Below are 19,354 nucleotides of genomic sequence, written 5' to 3' on the forward strand. Positions count from 1 at the left end.
GTAAGGTTATCTGTAAGCTAGTGTGCACTGAAACGACAAAATTCGCATTTAGATAGATGTATTCATTCAAAATTTACAGTCTCTTTCTACTCCATCACCGGTACGGATCGACCGTTTCGATGACGTCATTCTGTACTTCAGCGTCTCATCAGATTGTCCTGTCCAATCAAACGCTCTCTAGGATCTGAAGTGTTCCGTCCCCGACGTTATAAAAATCACCTTGCCGAAGTTGCCGTTTTTGAGCGAGAGAAGTCGTATCAGCGGGCGTGAATGTGTCTTTGGCTGTTCGAACACGCGTCCTGACTTCCCGTTTCAGTGGAAATTATTTCAACACGTCGAATAACTCGTGTAGCGCGTTTCGAGGCACTTCACGGGGACTTTAAGAACGACCTAAGAACGGATGTGCAAAGGATATGCAAACTTCTTGGTGTGAGAGTAGACTCGGACTAAACGATCAATAGTGTCATCAGAAAATAGGCTATATTTAATGGCTATGTCGATAAAAGTGGTGAGAACACTAAAAATGTAAACGGCATACTACCATACTAAAATGTATATTAAAATACATAACAGAATGTCTTAGGGATGCAAAGTGGTGGCTTAACGTTTAAGGAAGGCTCTTAACCCTTTGTGCTCCATGGGGCACTGTATCATGGCTTACCCTGCTCTCTGACCCCAACTTCCTGACATGCTGGGGTATGTGAAGAATACAATTTCATATGCAGTTTCACTGTGCATATGTATATGTGATAAATAAAGACTCATTATCACACACACACACACACACACACACATAATATAATCATATATATGATTATATTATTATATTAAATGATCTGAATGGCTTCTTCAAGCTTATGAGATTTACTATTCTTAGTTAAAGAATTTACTTTGCTTTTCATCTTCAATCACTACAGAATAATGAGGAATATTGTCTGAACTTCTTACTGAGAGGAAGTATATCTAATCAGTATGTTTAGGGAAAGCTTCCTGGTCAGAGCTATAACTCGACCAGATCCAGCCTTGAGGAGTGTTGTGGTTTTGTGTGTGTGTGTGTGTGCACTCTGTTGTCACAGGATGTTCGGAGCGGAACCGATCGTCTGACGAGACGACTCGAAGCCTAAAAACTCAGCTCGATGACGTCAGTAGTTCACAGTGTGCCAAAACCAGAATATGACTGACGTCCAGATAATCGATGGAGACATTCTTCTGACGCACAGCCAGATGTGTAAATTTTCTAAATTTATCTATGCCTTAACCAATCAGGATCATTTAACAGGACATAATGACTAGTTTAGTGATCGTGTGAAAGTATAATTGGTGATGTAATGAGTGTGTTCGCAGAGCATCTACGAACACCTTCTTGAACGACTTTCTGCTGAAGAACCTGCAAACTATTCTTCAGTAAACTGTTCTGGTCTTCAGTGATCCTATCTGGTCCCATCTTGGTCTTTAACTGTAAATTCCCCTACAATGGCCTCCCTACGCACTTTGCAAGGCGTGATCACCATGTTAACTTTTTCACCATGATGGAATGTGGACATCACCATAGGATGATGCCGCAATACCACTTCTGTACTTTTTCCTGCTACACTTCACAAATGGTCACAATTTGATTGCTTTCAGCTGCTTGTGTACTATAGATGATGCAAAATAATGTAACCTAAATACATATGCAGTGACCACGGAGTGTATAATGTACATTATGCTATATGAAAAATATAGGCGATAAAGTTATGCATTGGTTATAAACACCTCAGTTATTTTGATAAGAATATCTCAAATAAAATTTCATGACTTTCAAGTACAGCGGTTAAGTGAGATCGAACTTAAAAGCACATCTTTCATGCATCTTAAAGTTCTTGACACCATGCACCATTTTCTCTCACTTCAGCGTCAGGGTGTCATCTTCTATAACCTCACCCTCCTTGTTCTTGTCCTTCTTGAATCACATCCTTAAGTTTCAGGGAGGACGAAACTCTTTCGCCATGTTATTATTGTAATTACAAATCACAGGTATCATCGCAGTTTGATAGAACAGACAAACCTTAACCGTGTATAGTTGTTAGTATTCATACAGCGCCGCCCGGCGGGTCTCTGCTATCTTTAGAACGCTAACTGATTTTAGACTGGAGTGACTAATTTACCTAAGGGACAAGCTTAGCGGCTGTTCTGCGGTATGAATAATCACTCAGCGCTAAAAGACGGAACATCGCAATGAGTCACGGTGTTAAGTGATTCATAAAATCACTTTTTTTTAAATTCATTTTATTGTTCTTTTTAAATCGAATCCTTTTCTCTTCTCCACCCGTTTACAAACTGAACTTGATTTCATTCAACAAGTAGAAAATACACTAATAATAACAGACCTGAGAAAGGGGAAGGGAAGGGAGAAAAAAAAAAAAAACAGGTCTCTCATCACACTGGCACTTACATCAGCTGGAAGGCAGCTCAGCTTGCCTTTAAAACCAACATTCCCCAAGAACAATAAACAATGCCATGATATATAAAATATATTAAGGAATAAATATCTCATTTATAGGTTATGCGTCAGCTTGGAGTAGTAAAATAATCTTCGTCGAGCCCTTTATAGAAATGCAGGACATCCTCTTGAGAACGGCTGCAGCAATCCAATCGCACCCGTACGTGCGAATGTGAGCGTTAAGAAATAACATGATGCACCGATCCAATTTTGGCTAGTATGGTATTCTCAGGAAGGCAGGAAACTTCATGATCGTACCTTGCTTTCAGCGTCACACAGGCGTGTGTACACAGCTGATGGCAATGCAGGAGCATTCTCTGTGTAATTAGAATAGCTGCTGGATGCCTGATCTACTCCTGTCCTACGCTCGTCCTCTAGACCAGGGGTCATCGACTGGCCGAAGGTGATCTGGACTTGGACCCGACGTTGCGTTTCGGTGGCCTGAAATAAATATTTGAAGCAGAACTGATAAACTTAAGGGGGGAGGAGGGGAGACGGCTATAGCTCAGTGACTCTAATTTCGTAAACATGAAAACAATAGCAGATCCTTAGATGTTACTTATACGCATTTATGCCAATTATTTAGCTGAAGGCAGCTCATCAGACCAGAGACTAGCTACAGGGTTCTCTGAAAACAGAGCGGCTTCACAGATTTTCTCTGGTCAGATTAATGAACTGACAACATGCTCGTTAAAAAAAGAAAATAAAATAAAAAAAAGGCAACAACAAACAACGTTAAAGACCAAGCATCAGATTCAAAACAGATTTGATTCATCTGTTCAGAGTCCATGACGCTAGATAAAAGTGAGACCGCAAAGCGCTGAACAAAACGTATCCACTTTAAATAGTCTTACTTATAGCGATAAACTAAAGAATTAAAAGCTAACTCGTCACCGTCCGGCCGCGTTAGGCGCTTATCTGGACCTTTTCGGGTAAAGTATTTTATGCAACTGCATCTTAAATTTCGTTGTATACCCCCGATCTAGGTCTTAACAACGTAATAGTCAATTTAGTGTTTAATGTGAGGACATATAACGGAAGTGGAGAGAAGGAAACCCGGGAATGCTGGAAAAGGATCAAGTAAAATTCGAAAAACAAATCTGAGAACCATCATCGGCTACCTGAACATCAAAAACTCCCGTCGACGTTCGTTCCGTGAGAGAGGAACGGACGCGTCTGCGGTATACGAACGATGGACACAGAGTGCTGGCACAAGGGCCGTCCATAGCGCAGTCTTTCTTCACAGATACGCACATCGTATGGACGTTACGCCTGCGTACGGACGTACAAACGTTCAAGGCTTAGCACTTTAGTTTCCCTGATTTCAGTATGGAAAAATAAAATGTGGTTCAACTTTAAAAAAAAAAAAAAAAAAAAGCTCAGCGTGCTGGCAAGTACAGATCAACTCTGATATTTCTGGTTTGGTCACGGGTGGCCGGAGTCATGGCGTGGATTTCAAGCATCCTCATTAAAATAAGTAAACGATTAAACAGAACGCCAAACAAACCCTTCGCTGTTTCATGGATCCTTAATGACAAAAATGAATAAATGCTAATGGAGAAAAAACAAAAACAAACAAAAAAAAACAAACAAAGTGTTATGGCCTGAGTGTGTCCTACTGTAGCTCACTACCCACCTCTTAACCATGAGTTTTTTCACCTGTTAATCACTCAGATGAATCAATCCCAACCACTACAGTACATGAATGCCATGGCAGTAAATAAGAAGGAAGTAAGAATACAGCTTTGTATACCTCTCCCACTCGCTCTATACCGTACATTGTCCAAATAACTAGAAATGACACAAAATTGACCCCATTCTTCAATATAAGGGAGGAGAAACCCTGTCCAGTCCATGCGAGACTGGGTGTATACCAAGCTCGATCGGTCAGGACCAGGTCTTGCTGTATTCTCCGATCCTGGATCGGCCGACAGTCTAGCGGCGACCAGGACACGGACACGGACGAAAACGCCGAGGTACTAATCTGATTCCAGCATCATGGGCCGCTCTCGAGATGTTTCTTCTCTGGACTGCAGGGCTCCTGGTTTTCCCCTGCAGAGAACACCGTACACTGGGATTGGGACTCTGCCTCTTCCGGCACAGTGTCTTGCTCAGCTTCTACCGCAGGCTCCGTCTTTCTTTCCAGCACCAGCCGGAAGGTATTTCTCTCTCCCGCCGTCTCCTCGTGCTCGTCCTCTTTGGCCAGCCGGAACTTGATGTTCAGTTTCTCGGTTTTTTCTGTGCAAAGAAGGACGGAAAAATTGTAGCATTAAGACCAAAAAAAAAAAGGCTTAATCCTACAATGGGAGTGTTTATAATACTCAAGTTAATAAGGGCGTCTGTGAAATGCCCTAAATGTAAAAACGTAATGTACATAGCATACTCGACGCAAGGGAGGCTGGTCATTGAGCTATAAGAAGGGCTCTGTTGATGGACATGAGCTTCCATGCTGCGCAGCACATCGTTTATATAGAAACACTTTTGCTCATTTACTACACTGATTTACTCATCTTCTCCATTATCGGTATAGCCTAAAAAGGATTAAAGCTGGAAATGACTGTTAACTGAAGTACAGTTTGACATAATGTGAAATTCCATAATGCTCAATACCCTTCCCCAGCTGTCTCTCCTTAGGCAGAAGAAGGACGTCTACGTTATGGTGCTCCTGCAGGGCAGAGGTCAGAATGGCCCCTTCTCGGCTGAACAGGAAGACCAGCGGCACCGTGATGTCCTCTGTAGACTCCCCGTCTCCCACCATCTGGAACAGAGGGGTCTCAGCACTGTTGCTGTCCTCTCGCTGATCTGAGAGACAGAGAGAAGAAATAAATAAATAAATAAAAAACAGGAATGGTTAATAGAGTTTCGGGTTGATGGTTTAAATACTAGATATATTACGCCCTTCATTCACAGGATGTCAGAAAGACGCAGTCAGCAGATCGATAGAGGCCAGGGCAAAGAGCACCAAGGTCAGAATCCATACTGCAGAAAGTCCATTTCTGATGCGAAAACACTGTACATAATGGTTCTGTGTAGCAATGTTATGCTGGGTTGTTGAGCACTGTTGTATGATTACATTAATGCCCTATAAAAGCAACACACTTGTATGCACCTAAACAGCATTATAAACTCCATCACCATGAAGAAAGAGATCCCTTGTCCCCCACGTATTAAAACACATGTTACAGAGGCTTATGATTTGTTCTCCACTAGAGGCCTTGAGAAAGAAGGTCCGTCTAGTAATACACAAAGTTCACACAGGTGCATCGAAATAAATAAATAAATAAACAAATAAATAGCGGAAAAGATTGTGTTTTTTTTTCTACTCTGGAATTGAATTAAAAACATGGAACTTTCATATATTCTAGATTCATTTCACATAAACTGAAATATTTCAAGCCTTTTTTTGTAAATTAATTCTTAATTGTAATATTTTGAGATTGAGATTTTTGATTTCCATGAGCTGTAAGCCGTAATCATCGAGATTAAAACAAACAAACAAACAAACAAACAAACAAACAAACAGGCTTGAAATATTTCACTTTATGTGTTCCATTTTTTAAATTAAATTACGGTGGCGAGAGGAACTTTTCCACGATATTCTAATTTTTTGAGATGCACCTGTATTTTGCTGGAATGTGCCGTTTTTATTCCTCTATATTACTGGAAACAGAGCGAGAGGATTGCCGTTGAAAATGTTTGATTATACTTTATAATACCATACTAAATACATAAAATGTTTTTTTTTAAAAAAATAATCCCTTTATTACAGATTAACTTATAAAAATATTCAAATATCTATAATGATCTTCAAAATGACAGGGACATGTGATTTGCCTGATGAGTAAAAAAAAAAATATATATATGAGGAAAAAAAACCCCACCATGAAGTAGCAAGCAATACATGTGAAACAAGTTCTGAGAACGCAGGGATTTCCCGTAACCGTTTAATATTACGAGTAGCCGAGCTCACCTATAAAGATGACTCCGATGGCCCCCGCCTGCTGTAATCGTCGAGCTTTAGCGGCAAACATGCAGTCTCCTCTCAGAGCGACGGCTACGTGGCCCTGCAGCTCCAATGCATTCTCTATGTGTCCACACGCTGTGTATGGAATGCTCTTTACTATACTACCCTTGACCTAAGTGTGTGAGAGAGAGAGAGAGAGAGAGAGAGAGAGAGAGAGAGAGAAATTAAAAATGCATCCAAAAATACATGCAAACAATCAGGCTGAACTCTATACCACCCTCCTGATTTCGCTCACCCCATGCTCCTGCTTGGTGAGGTCCATTCCAAATTTCGCTGGCCCCGCTGTCAGGACTGTTCTCCCCAAAAACGGAGGGGAGATGAGCTGCACGATAAGTGGCACCACCTCCTCTTCTTCATGGCTGACCTCAGCTACCAGCCTCACTCTAAACACACCTTTCTGGGTGTCCTTCACACCACAGTGAGAATGCATGCATGAATGGGTGTTAAAATAATAATAATAATAATAATAATAATAATAATAATAATAATAATAAATAAAAAAAGGTGTTCACAGAGGAAAGTGAATGAAGTCAAAAAAAGGAAGGGGAACCTACGTGGGTCACCATGCCGCCGCTGGCCGCTGCCATTTCTGCAAGAGGGGTAAGAGAGATGCCCATGCTTCTCAGGAACTCGACCGGCTCGATTCCAGTGTCATGAAGAGGGAGTTCGATCCCCCTGAGCATGCAGGAGAAGATGGGGGGGGGTTAAAGGACACTTCTCACACTTGAGCCGGTCGACGCTTGCACTTCTCATCTGCACTAAGCCTAAAGATTCAAATATCATGCTGGATCAAGAATCCTTGAGGTAACATCCATCCATTTTCTGTACCGCTTATTCTACACAGGGTTGCGGGGGAGCCTGGAGCCTATCCCAGGGAACTCGGGGTACGACGCGGGGGACACCCTGGACGGGGTGCCAACACGTCGCAGTGCACGATCGCACATTGCGTAAATGTCACCCTACTGAGCATATCTTTGGACGGGGGAGGAAACCGGAGTACCCGAAGGAAACCCCCGAAGCACGGGGAGAACGCACAAACTCCGGGAACCGAACCCCTAAACCCTGGAGGTGCGAGGCGAACGTGCGAACCACTAAGCCACGAGACGTAACGAGAATCCACGATATAAAATAAGCCGGCGTATGTTGTGGTATAATCCTGTTTGGGCTTGCATTTAAGAGTTGCATTTCAAGGATGAATGGACTTACCTGACAGAAGAAGTATGGGGTGGCCTGCCAACCCCAGTGAGGTATTTGTAACGGTCCCTGATGGTCTTCGCGAAGGAGGGGTTATTAGGGAACAGGGTCTGAGCACTGGGGCAAGCAAATGTAAACATGTCCTCCTCAGGAGCAGTGTAAAGGCGCTGAAAACACAAACATTAACATCACGCAACTACAACATACACGATTAAGTACCACCAGTACAGAACGCTTATAGCTCTCGGTTTAGCATCATGTAAAATGCACGCCTACATCGCGTACTCGGACACGGCATGTTTCATAAAATAGCTGAGCACAACTCGGCATGAAATAAAATGAGAAGACATAATATTAGAAATCAAACATATACACACTACCGCTCAAAAGTTTAGACACACTCACCCTTTATTTTTATAATTGATTTCAAACATTTTATCATACACCTTCAGATCAAAAGGTACTTTAAGGTCATGAGAAACATTCCGGTTGAGCGTCTCCAAACTTCTGACGGGTAAGGTGGATAACAAAGAAATCACGATCGCATCTAAATGTCAAGTTTACCGTGCTGTTGCCTTTACAGGGAGTCTGTGCGTTAGACAGAGAGACTGGGAGCAGATGGGCCTCAGTGGTGAAGATATAGTCATCGATCTCAAAAGGTAAATGGCTCTTCTCCGAGAAGAGCAAATAGAGGTATTTAAACATCTCAGCCAGGAAGAAGGAATCCATCCTGGAAATGCAAAGCAGTTTCACAAAGTCAAGCGGATTCACGCTGCGCATCAACCCTACCAATGTAATATGCACATTAAAGATTGAGCATGGTTAAATTAAGCCTCCAGTATACTTCGTTTTTATTTATTTATTTATTTTAACAGTCGTACGCATAGCCTTTCGATGTATACTTCATTTGACGTGTACGCGTATACAGGTGGTCGACGCATGCACATTACGACAACTTGCACTACCCCTCCTGGCCTACAAGAGTCAGTACAGAGCAGTAAAGCAGGTGTTTTGGTGTGAAAGACGACAACGAAGAAGAATCACAACAGCACGAAGAACAATGCTTGGGCAATCTCTCGCCACGATTAGCACCCGCATACAAATCCTTATACTCCAAGGCTAGAATTATACTAATGCGGGTACTTTCAAACCTGCACTCGTTTCCATCTCTTCTGTTTAGTCTTCAACTACCTTGAGAATCAATGGCCCTGGCTCACTGTTGCCACCTTGTGGAACAACCAAATAGTGCAAAAGACTTAAATACGCATGTGCGACCTGCACTTTCAAAGTACAAATAAATAAAATAAAAATCGGGCGGCGCATGTACAGTACGCGCATACTCTGCTGATGACGAAATTTGCGTCACGCGTACTGTACGCTGTTCCTAGCGTACGTGTAAAAAGTGACGCGTACTTCCTGCTTTATATTGCATGTTTAACTGAAAGGCTAGCAAACAAGGCTTAATCGGTTTGAAATAAACATAACACGCAACTGTGCTAGTTACAAACGTGACGCCGGGTGACATTGTTATTACGTTCCTCCATGAGTGTCTCTCCTCACCTGTCCTCATGTGTCCCGGTCCTTACGTCCTGCACAGCAGCAAAGCCGCAAGGGACCCGCGCGTGAGTGTTCAGCTTCTCGACTATAGACTGGCCCACTTTCAGGTAATACGGGTCACCTGTGGCCTGAGAGTGAGGATTAAAAAAAAAAAGTGACACTGTGATGCTCCATGTATAAAATAACGAATATACATCAGTCAAGAATTAGATGTCTTTCAGGATCATGAGTTCAAGAAGTGACGCTGTTAGTTTAGTGGTAGGAAGACAGCCGCACAGCTAATCGAGTATCTTGTAGTCCGTGCAGTAACTCGTGACTTACAGCCTGCGAATAAGTCAGCCGTGAAGTCACTTTCTGGTAAATGTTTAATATATTTTATGGTTTTAAACTGCATGTTGCGCTACCCTCGAAGACGAGCGCTTTTCTCCATTTGGTCACAGTTCGAGTAACAAAGACAAAAAGATAGCGGAACAGCATAAATGTGCTCAATTTTTTTCGGGGGTTAAATTCCAGGCGTCTTTGCAGATCCACTGCTTAGTGCGAGTGTACATGTACCGATTTGTATTCGAAACCGCACATGCCTTTACCTTGTACAGAAAGTAAGTGCTCTCGGCAAACTCTGGCCGCAGAGGGTGTTGACCCCAGTGGACCCTGAACTCGGTGGTGAAAGCCTGTAAAAGAAGAGCGGTGACATTTTATCTGCTGCGAGATAACGCACAGTAGCTCGGGAGGTAACGTGTGCAGTATGTGCAAATGAAGTCTGCTAAATGAACTGGCACCGAGATACCTCAGGAAGAAACTTGTGCTGTTTGGTGACTTGATAGAGCATCTCATGGGTCTCTATAGCAGGCTTCAGATCTCCCCTTAGAACCTGTGTGCAAAATAAAGAAAATGACAAATACTCTTAAATACCAGTGCAAACCCCCCCCCCAAAAAAAAAAAAACATTTGTTCATGGATCTCAAAGTGAACCTGCCGACCTGCAGTCCAGGGAAGAAGGCCAGCAGGGAGTCCATCCAGCTGCGCACGTTCACCGTGGGGTTGTGCATGTGCACGCTGAGCAGCAGAGGCGGCTGGCTGATGTACTTCATTATGGCACTGTAGTGCTATCACACACACACACACACACACACACACACACACACACACAAACGGCGTCACTCAAATGACACGTGCTTAAAAATACCACCGTCTAAACAGAAGTGTGACAGTGTCATTCCTACAGTGTTGAACCTCTCGAGGTATACATTGTCTCCCAGCAGAATATACGCCTTCATCAAGTATTCATAGTAAGAGTCTATTCCAGCTCCGACACCACTATCTACATAGAGAAAACAGTGAGGGGAAAAGAAAAGAGAAAAAAAAAAAAAAAAAAAAAGAAGTGTCAATTCATTTAAATGAGAGCGTAGAAATTCTCAAACACTCGCGCTCACGTATTCTGTACAAAGATGACCTACGAATTATACAATTGAGGAGGCAAATGGATAAAGGACTGACTAGCAGGGTGCTCGAGCTCGGTTAAACAAACGATATATCTATTATCTAGCCCACTGAGCAAGTGGAAGCGTCGGTGTGCTGCCCAGTTCCTTCTGTTGGTTGCCTAAACATCCCTACGTGACTAGGCTTTAAAGTGGTAAAGTAATCTAATCACATATAGCAAGATACAGTTGTGCCTAAAAGTTTGCGTACCCCTTGCAGAATCTGCAATTATCTGCAATTAAGATTTAGCAGATTCTGCAAGGGGTATGCAAACTTTTGGGCACAACTGAAGTTAGCTAGCATATTGAGGCAGATTAAGAGAAAAGAATAAGAATTCCTAGGGAATAAAGTCTTTTTACAAAGATTAATCGAATTATACTAGCGTCTTCGTTTTCTCTTGGTATGCTTCACTGCAGAAGAGTTATTTTTGTTCCATTATATTTTGCTCAGTTTCAGCAGTTTTATTCCCGGCTGTCATCTGTGCACACTAATTAGTGTAAATAAATAAATAAATAAAAAGAAACTCTAGAGTCAGCTGGAACGAGCCTTGGGTGATGTGTGGATCGCAAAAGGGGGTGGGATTCGGGTGGGACTGGCATACTATAGGTGAGGTGCGATGGATGGTCCTGAAGTGCCTTGCTTTTAAACACGCATACCAAGTAAAAACTTTGTATCGCAAATATCAACAGGAAGTTCGCCGGGCGACTACGAATAAAACGCTAATAGTCCGGACATAAAACCTGCTTTGTCCTGGGCGCCACTGATTTGTTGATGTAATAACTGGTATGTTTTTAAATTGTGGATCATGTTTAGGAATTGTTCCCTACAGAGGGGGCGTTTACTTCTTTTCAAGAAAATGGTGTCAATTTGTCAAGGAGTGCTCAAGCTTTTGCATACGACGGTCTATAATAAACCTAGTCAAACGTTTAGTCTCACCGCGGCGGACCCAGTCTCCATTATGGATGTTGATAACCGTGCCCACAAGGTCACTCCCTCTTTGCCTCTTCTCCCAGAGGACATCCAGAGCTTTCCGTGCATGTTCCTGACGAGGACAGAGAAGTTTCAGACGTCACTAGGTCAAAACAGAGATGTTAAAAAACAAAAACAAAAACACCCTTTGTCTTGTGAAGCTGGTTTGCATGAACTTAATATCACAATAAGCCTATAGTGATCTGAGAGACAATGCCTGAGCTCAGCACCTCAAAGACGGATTCCCCCGAGAGTCGGCTTAGCGCGGCGAACTCTAAGATCATGGTCCCGGCACAGGCGGTGCAGGTGTCCGTCTCTGTGCCTGTGCGGGACAGAGGGTTCAGAACCCCATAGCGCAAGTTCACCTGGATGGACACATTCAAGAATAGATATTAATATTACAGCTACGGTCCCCTCTCAGAAACTATTTTAACCGCAAGGCCAACTCATTGGTTTTTACTTGTTGACTGAAGACATTTGGGTTTGAGATCAAAAGATGAGATGAGGAGAGAGTTTAAAACTATGTCAGCTTTTATATCCTGGTATTTATATGTAGAGGTGTTAAGTGAGCATTTTGTATCGGACCACCCAATTTGTAGGCGAGCAAAAATACTTGTGACCGACAGGTGTTTCTTGTTACCCAGGTGTGTCCTGTTAGATTGATTTGTTTAAACAATAAATAGCTCTGAACATCTACTACTGGTTTCAGCCTTCGGTTTAACCTGTGAATACGGCGTTTGTTGTTAAAAAGAGATAAGCCAACATGAAGATCAGAGAGCTGTCTGTGGGAGAAAAGGAAGTCGTTGAGGCACTGCACAAACGTTGGAGCATAGGCAATACAACAATGTCCAGAAAAAGAAATAAATAATAATAAAAAAAAAAAAACCCTGGTGTATTGAGCAACAGACACCGAAAGCATCGGCCAAGGTAAAACAACAACTGATGACAAACACTGCGAGAGCCGTAAAGACAAAACCACAAACCGACAGGCAGCGACATCACCAGCACCCAACACAACTCCATGTGCATTTCACGTCCTGAATAGAATACCCCCCCGAAACAAACAACAACTGAAAGAGGCTGCGGTAAAAGCCTGGAAAAGCATCAGAAAAGAAGAAACCAACAATTCAGTGACGTCAGCGTTTCAAAGACTTTGATGCAGTTATTGCAAGCAGGGGATATGCAAGCAAATATTAAGTGTTATTTACTTTCAAGACTGATCCGTTCCTACATTTTTGCTCGCCTAAAAATCGGGTGATCTGATACGAAAGGTTCTATGTTGTTGAACACATCTAGATGTAAATATCAGGAAATAAGAGCTGAAATCCCTAACTCTCGTCACATATCCGTCTTCCGATCTCAAACCCAAATGTCTTTAGTGTATAACCCAAACACCGAAACTGGCCTTGCCGCTCCAATAGGTTCCAGAGGGCGCTGGATATCGCGTTAAAATGTCATTCCACACAAAAGGAACACTTTTTAAGAATCCCAGATGTTTTACACACGCTCCAAGCAAATAAATAAATAAATAAAACCCACACACTTGGACCAATTCTTATGTCACAGTTCCACAAATCATTTAAAGGGACTATAATCAGCTAATCACCCTTGGATACGGAAGGCCACTGGTGGTGTTAAAGGCAGGTAGTAAGCGGTAGCCGAGGTCTTTGGCCATGTGCAGCAGCTCATCTCTGTACCACTGCATCCTCTCTCCCCGCTGCTTTAGCAGGTCAGCCATCACGTGCGCCCCCAACAGTCCTCTACGAGAACAGCACAAGAAGGTCGACGTCAGGCACGCAGAAACACCACGTACCCCAGAAACACTCCTACTCTGATTAACAGTGACTCGTACCCCAGCACGCGGATGTTGGTCTCGAAAACGGACACTACCACGTCGTTGTCCAGTCGGACGTCTGTGACCGTCTTCTTCACAGCCTCTTCAAATTCATCCATCCTGTTCAACAGCTGTTCAACAAAACACACACACACACACACACACACACACACACACACACACACACAATTACTTAAACTGGAAAGACCTAAAAAAAAAAAAAAAAAATGTTAGAGGGAGAAACCCAAAGCCTATATTTTCTTAATGTATGCTTGACTGATTTGCATTTGTGTAGAGAGGCTTGTAATCGTTGTTCTCGTGACTAGCCTCTTTGCGTTCATCACACGGTAAACACCCCATCTTGAACATCACGGCAGTTACGCGGTCGTGCGATGTTATGCAAGTGTATTTTACGGCAAATAAATACAACCCCTAGGTGAAACCTGTCTATTATAGCGGGTAAATTAGAACGGCTGGGAAGTTCTTCCGACTCTGCCGCTTCCGTTCGAGTAAAACTACTCACCGCTAGTGTGTCTAAGGTGTCAATCAGAGTCAGAGAGAACCTGTAAAGGAGGAAAAGGGGTGGGGGAAATGTACAACTCGTTAAACAGTGGATGGAAATAAAGAACCCAAAGACTACGGCAAAAGATTTAATGCCGTCATTCTCTCCACATTACTCATTGTAAGTAATTGGTTTTGAAACCAGTGGATTGTGCAAACTTTCACTACTTTCTGGTGCTACACAAGAACATTCAGTAGTTTGACTACTCATATCAGTAGTAGCTGATATGACAGGAAGTGAAACCCACTTTCCCAGAGAGTCGTCGATGTCACCACGATTTGGCTCCAGCCCTCGAACCCTCCCTCTGCAGCTCAGTGGCATCAGCTCGTCAGCTGGGTAGGCGTATTTCTGGAGCAGGGGGACCGGAAAAATTAATCAAGCAACTGCTGTGAAAACTACAATAACTAAAATAAAAGGTCACATAGGAGAAGTCAGGCCTGTATCAAGTAAATAATCACAACAACAGGAAAAATTTCCACTATTACTTACCATGTAACTGCCATAAGCATGATCAAACATCTCCAGAATCTGTTCCCTAAAACACAAAACAAGAGATTTCAACAGCAAGAAGTCACTGATCTACTAACGATACTGTACGCCTAACCGTTTCAATAATAAACTTCCGAATACAGGTCGTATATACAGTTCATAAGTTCTACAAAATTTTATTTAAAAAAAAACAAAAAAAAAAACCCAATAATTAATTCACGGCAGAACTAAATAAAAAAAAAAATCCAAACGCAATTTTTATGATCCCTCTTATTTATTAAACGTATTAACACTTTGCAGATTCCTGTGAGGCGTCTGTAAACTTATGACCTCAACGGCCCATGCGTGTTCAGAAGCATTTAACACAAAGGTTGCATTTCGAACAGGAAGTGCGCTGTGGTCGTGTTGTCAGAATGTGCACAGATGCTTGTGGTTTAATCAAAGCGTTTGTGTGAACCACGAGGAGTTGTGCCGCACAGCACAGAACATGCAAATGCTAGGCAAATCGTGGGCGGAGTTTTCGTTTCATACCAAAACGAGCTCTTTAAAGGGGACGGCGAGTGCGACGCGAGAGCTTCTGCTTAGCCGTGTTGATGAATTTTTCACTCAGAATACGCCGGTATTAAACCGCAAAGTGGAAACACTCCTATTATGCGTTCTTTGTTACTACTCTCTGCATTACAAATTACATTATCAGCAGAACAACTCGAGCGAAAAGTAGGATTTTTGAAATATTTACAATAAAGTTCAAATAATAATAATAATAATAAAAATTGTATTTGGTGCGTCACATGTTTTGCTTTAATGACAGTTAAGCTAGCATGCGGCAATGAAAAATGAGGAGAGGGAGAAAATAAACACAAAAACAAAAACAAACAAAAAAACGTGACCTTTTGTACAAAGGCGTTAAAGTCCAAAATTTGCGTACATTTTACTAGTGACCTAGATGTGCGGACTCTCGGGTACATCCTCGTCTTTTTTGTCTTCGTAACAGTTAGGTTTCGATTCTTCGCGATTCGAAAACCTTGTTCATTTCCAGTTTTAAAAGGAAAACTTTCAATGCGACTTCCTCAGACTCCACTGTACACTTAAAATGTGCTAAGAGACATGAAACAGAAGGAAGCCTGTAAATAAACTCGGGTTTAGTTTGGTCATTAATTAAGAGCGATGGCTTAGATGTGCACTAAATGTAATGAAAGGATATTCGATGGAGTACTAGCAGAGGGGAAATATTAGTGTGATGTAATCAAGTATCATAATTCTACTGCGATTCTAATTATCTGGGGAAAAAAAACATTTTCTTTTATCTAGGGTTAGGGTTAGTGGTGGGTCAATGGTGAAGGCGCGGTCACTGCCGGGCCCTCGACCGAGACCCTTAACCCTCTCTGCTCCAGGGGCGCAGTATCACGGCTGACCCGGCGCCCTGACTCCAGCTTCCGTAATAAGGTCAATAATTTGATTATCGCTGTCCGTGTAAACGTAATCAATGACACACGTGAAGTATAGTAGGCACCGTCACACTGTGATATCAGCGTGGCATACAACCAGACTTCCCACAGGAATAACAAAAATACAGCACCGTCCAATGAACTCGAACCTCATCCGCTAAACACGTCATCATTTTTATCGACAGACGCATATTTAAATCCGTTCAGGGTGGACTTTACCTTTAATGCACATCCTTTACTGGGAACATTCCTGCAACTGATTCTTTCCTGTACACGGCATACTGTTATGGCTGAGAATGGAGTGGTCAGGAGTCTCAGTTTCGAATCGAATGCTACAAAATAAAAATAGAGTGGGAGGGGAACAGAAAAACAAACCAAGTACCTGATTTTGGACTTTTCCTCAGCAGACATTGTCTGGCCATCTTGAGCAGCAACTGCACACAAAATGCCACCAAAGAGAGCAACATCCAGCAGCACCATGATCAAGCAGCTGAAGCTGGAAGTCCCTGAACCTATTTTACCCATTAAAATGAGATATTTTCACACTGACCATAAAGGGAAACAACCTTTTTTTGTTTTTCCTTCTCTGCTAAAAACTCACTTGACTGAAGTAAAGGTAAACACCTTATAAGCATTATAGTAACCCTCCTGTCAGTCAAAGAACACAGCTGTAACCCCCAGTTAGCTGTATTCAGAGTTTTTGAATAAAAGCTAGCCAAAAATATTTTACTTGAGGGGAAATTAGTGTAAATTACGACTAGTAGATAAATATATACACACATATATATAACCTAGCCTAAACTAATTAGAAAGCTAGTTAGTTAAAGTTTAGTTTTGCTCTAGGACACTAGCTAGCTTGCTAAGCCGGTGTACGGCTAGGCTAACTACGTGAACCTTCATAGCTAACACAAGAAGTGAGAAAAGTCCTTCTTGGATAAATATTCCAGAGAATTTTCGTCAGCTGTATGAAACTCCCGAAATACTCCATGTCCAACTTCCCTTAGCTGCACATATTTCCAAGAAGGGTCGACTAATCTGATCCAGAGACTCGCCGCCACCTGTCTACACAAGCCCGAGATATTCCAACCTACTTTATTTACACTGACGCCATCTTTACTCCGTGAAAAGGCGGAAGTGGAATTTAAAATGATGTAATTGTATTTTATTTTTTACATTTTTTTTTAGAAATAAATGATACGACATTTTTTCGTGTCATAACAAAGTGTAATTCACGCTTGTTTTGTAGATAGCATTTAATTTAATTTGTTAAAATGTTATACATTTAATAAAATGTCTCAAATATATATATATATATATATGTAAATCGTAATATATGAGTAACCAATGAGAGCGGCGAATCTGTAGCAAGGCGGGCTCAGTGTGAAGGCTACGTTCTAAATGCATCTATAGTGCACTACTTAGGGTACAGTAGAAGTGTTGGGTTTATTTACTACGTAGTGCACCTATCTAGGGACTAGCGAACAATTTAATGCACATTGAGTCGGGACGTTTGTTTATATAGCGTGCATCCCCCCCTTAGTGAGTTAGTAAATCTATTTAGGAATGCGAGGTTACGCTGTAGCCAGTTCGCACACTTTTAGAGTGCACATTTATTATATTGATTTTAAGAGAAGTGGGTTGTATAGCTAGTTTTAAATCACGCATGAATATATGAGAAATGTCCGACGTCACGATGTAACGGGACTTGATTTGTGTTTGCGGAGCTGCTTAAGTTTGTGAGAAATAAAGCCGAGGAAATGCAGCGGTTAGACAGTAACTAACCAACTAACTAGCTAGTTAACTTTCTGCTGATCGATCACACAACAAACACTGGGATTTAAGCCACATTTTCCACTGCAGGATCCAGAAAAGTCGTTTCAGAGGTATGTCTTGTCATTGTTTATTTTTTGTATATTGAGTGCATTCACTGCTTGATCCGAATGGGTTTTATTTAGGGTCCTGAACACTGGCATTTTGTCAGTCGTGGACTCTTGATCACAACCTCCTTCATTTTGATCATAACCTCCTTGATCTTGATCGCAACCTCCTTAATTATGATCATATCCTCCCTTAATTATGATCACAACCTCCTTAATTATGATCACAACCTCCTTAATTTTGATCATAACCTCATTGATCTTGATCGCAACCTCCTTAATTATGATCATATCCTCCCTTAATTATGATCACAACCTCCTTAATTTTGATCATAACCTCATTGATCTTGATCACAGCCTCCTTAATTATGATCACAACCTCCTTATGATCACAACCTCACTGATCTTGATCACAACCTCACTGATCTTGATCACAACCTCCTTAATTATGATCACAACCTCCTTATGATCACAACCTCACTGATCTTGATCACAACCTCACTGATCTTGATCACAACCTCCTTAATTATGATCATAACCTCATTGATCCCTAATCAGCTTTGCCTTCATCCCAGGAACCATGATCACAAGCTCACTATACAGGAAGTACTATACTAAGCTGTGTACGTTAGCAGAATTATTTTTTTTTAAAAAACAACAAGAAGCTATTTACTTGTCAAATTGATTCCAATTATTTGGATTCGTTTTGATCATGTAGATCCTGTAGATCAGCGGTTCCTAAAACGTTGATCCATGAAGCTGTCTGTGCTTTTTCAGTTTAGTTACTGTGGTGGAAATCGCCATCCACAATTATCAAATTATTCTATTTATTATTATTTCTTTGCATAGGTACCGGTTTTCTTGAATCGAATGGGTTGAATCCGGTCTCAATAACTCGAAATAATGTTGGACCGAACGTCTTGTGTGAGTGGAAAGTTCAGGAACAACTAGAATAGACACGATATTATTGTACAGATTACATAATGTTCATGAAATAAATCTGTCCTGATAGAGTACGGACCGAAACCCTTCGAGAACCCGTGCTATAGCTTACTCGGCTGCAGGAGTCAGAAGTTACGTCTAACTAAGTATGCAAACAGTGCACTTTTATCATCTGTTTATAGAAGATAAAAGCTGCTCAGCAACGGTAGGTCAGAAAAATGTGCCTACTTTCCTAATAAACACACCGTACGAGATTCTTTGCACTCTTTTTGTTTTTGTGGACTTTTTTTTTTTTTTTTTCAAAGAACTTTTTTTCGCCTTTATAAAAAGTTCCCTTTATTTAAAAAAAAAAAAAAAAAAAAAAAAAAGCAAACTTTTTATTTTATTTTTTATAAACATACCCTAAATTGCTTGCTATTTGGTGCCTTTCCTGTCACCCATGCATCCATGTATTAATTTCTTCTTTTTTTTTTTTTGTCAGCACGTGAAAACATCTCA

At 41.6% G+C, this 19,354-nt stretch overlaps 2 protein-coding genes and 1 long non-coding RNA gene across 3 annotated transcripts in view; 2 read left to right on the plus strand and 1 right to left on the minus strand.

Moving 5' to 3' along the window:
* The first annotated feature begins 813 nt into the window (after window positions 1–813).
* LOC128635349 (uncharacterized) lies at window positions 814–2,879 on the plus strand. The gene is made up of 2 exons (XR_008398329.1): window positions 814–1,228; window positions 1,345–2,879. It is a non-coding gene; the product is annotated as an uncharacterized LOC128635349 (long non-coding RNA).
* si:ch211-282j22.3 (ER degradation-enhancing alpha-mannosidase-like protein 3) lies at window positions 2,223–17,159 on the minus strand. The gene is made up of 20 exons (XM_017493236.2): window positions 16,420–17,159; window positions 14,590–14,635; window positions 14,348–14,448; window positions 14,062–14,101; window positions 13,557–13,669; window positions 13,311–13,464; window positions 11,935–12,069; window positions 11,672–11,777; window positions 10,480–10,577; window positions 10,237–10,362; window positions 10,045–10,128; window positions 9,845–9,928; window positions 9,261–9,385; window positions 8,265–8,430; window positions 7,713–7,867; window positions 7,061–7,181; window positions 6,742–6,912; window positions 6,453–6,618; window positions 5,093–5,284; window positions 2,223–4,720 (listed from the first exon to the last, which is right to left on the minus strand). The coding sequence occupies exons 1-20, from the start codon at window positions 16,560–16,562 to the stop codon at window positions 4,479–4,481; spliced, it is 2,568 nt and encodes an 855-aa protein (XP_017348725.1). The 5' UTR covers window positions 16,563–17,159; the 3' UTR covers window positions 2,223–4,478.
* A 409-nt stretch (window positions 17,160–17,568) lies between these two features.
* The window catches only part of slc31a2 (solute carrier family 31 member 2), an 8,018-nt gene continuing 6,232 nt past the window's right edge, over window positions 17,569–19,354 (plus strand). The window contains exon 1 of the mRNA XM_017492840.2: window positions 17,569–17,920. The gene's annotated coding sequence lies outside the window, so the exon portion shown is untranslated. The remainder of the gene's footprint in view (window positions 17,921–19,354) is intronic.

The sequence above is a fragment of the Ictalurus punctatus genome, chromosome 18 (assembly GCF_001660625.3).
Source record: "Ictalurus punctatus breed USDA103 chromosome 18, Coco_2.0, whole genome shotgun sequence".
NCBI lineage: Eukaryota > Metazoa > Chordata > Actinopteri > Siluriformes > Ictaluridae > Ictalurus > Ictalurus punctatus.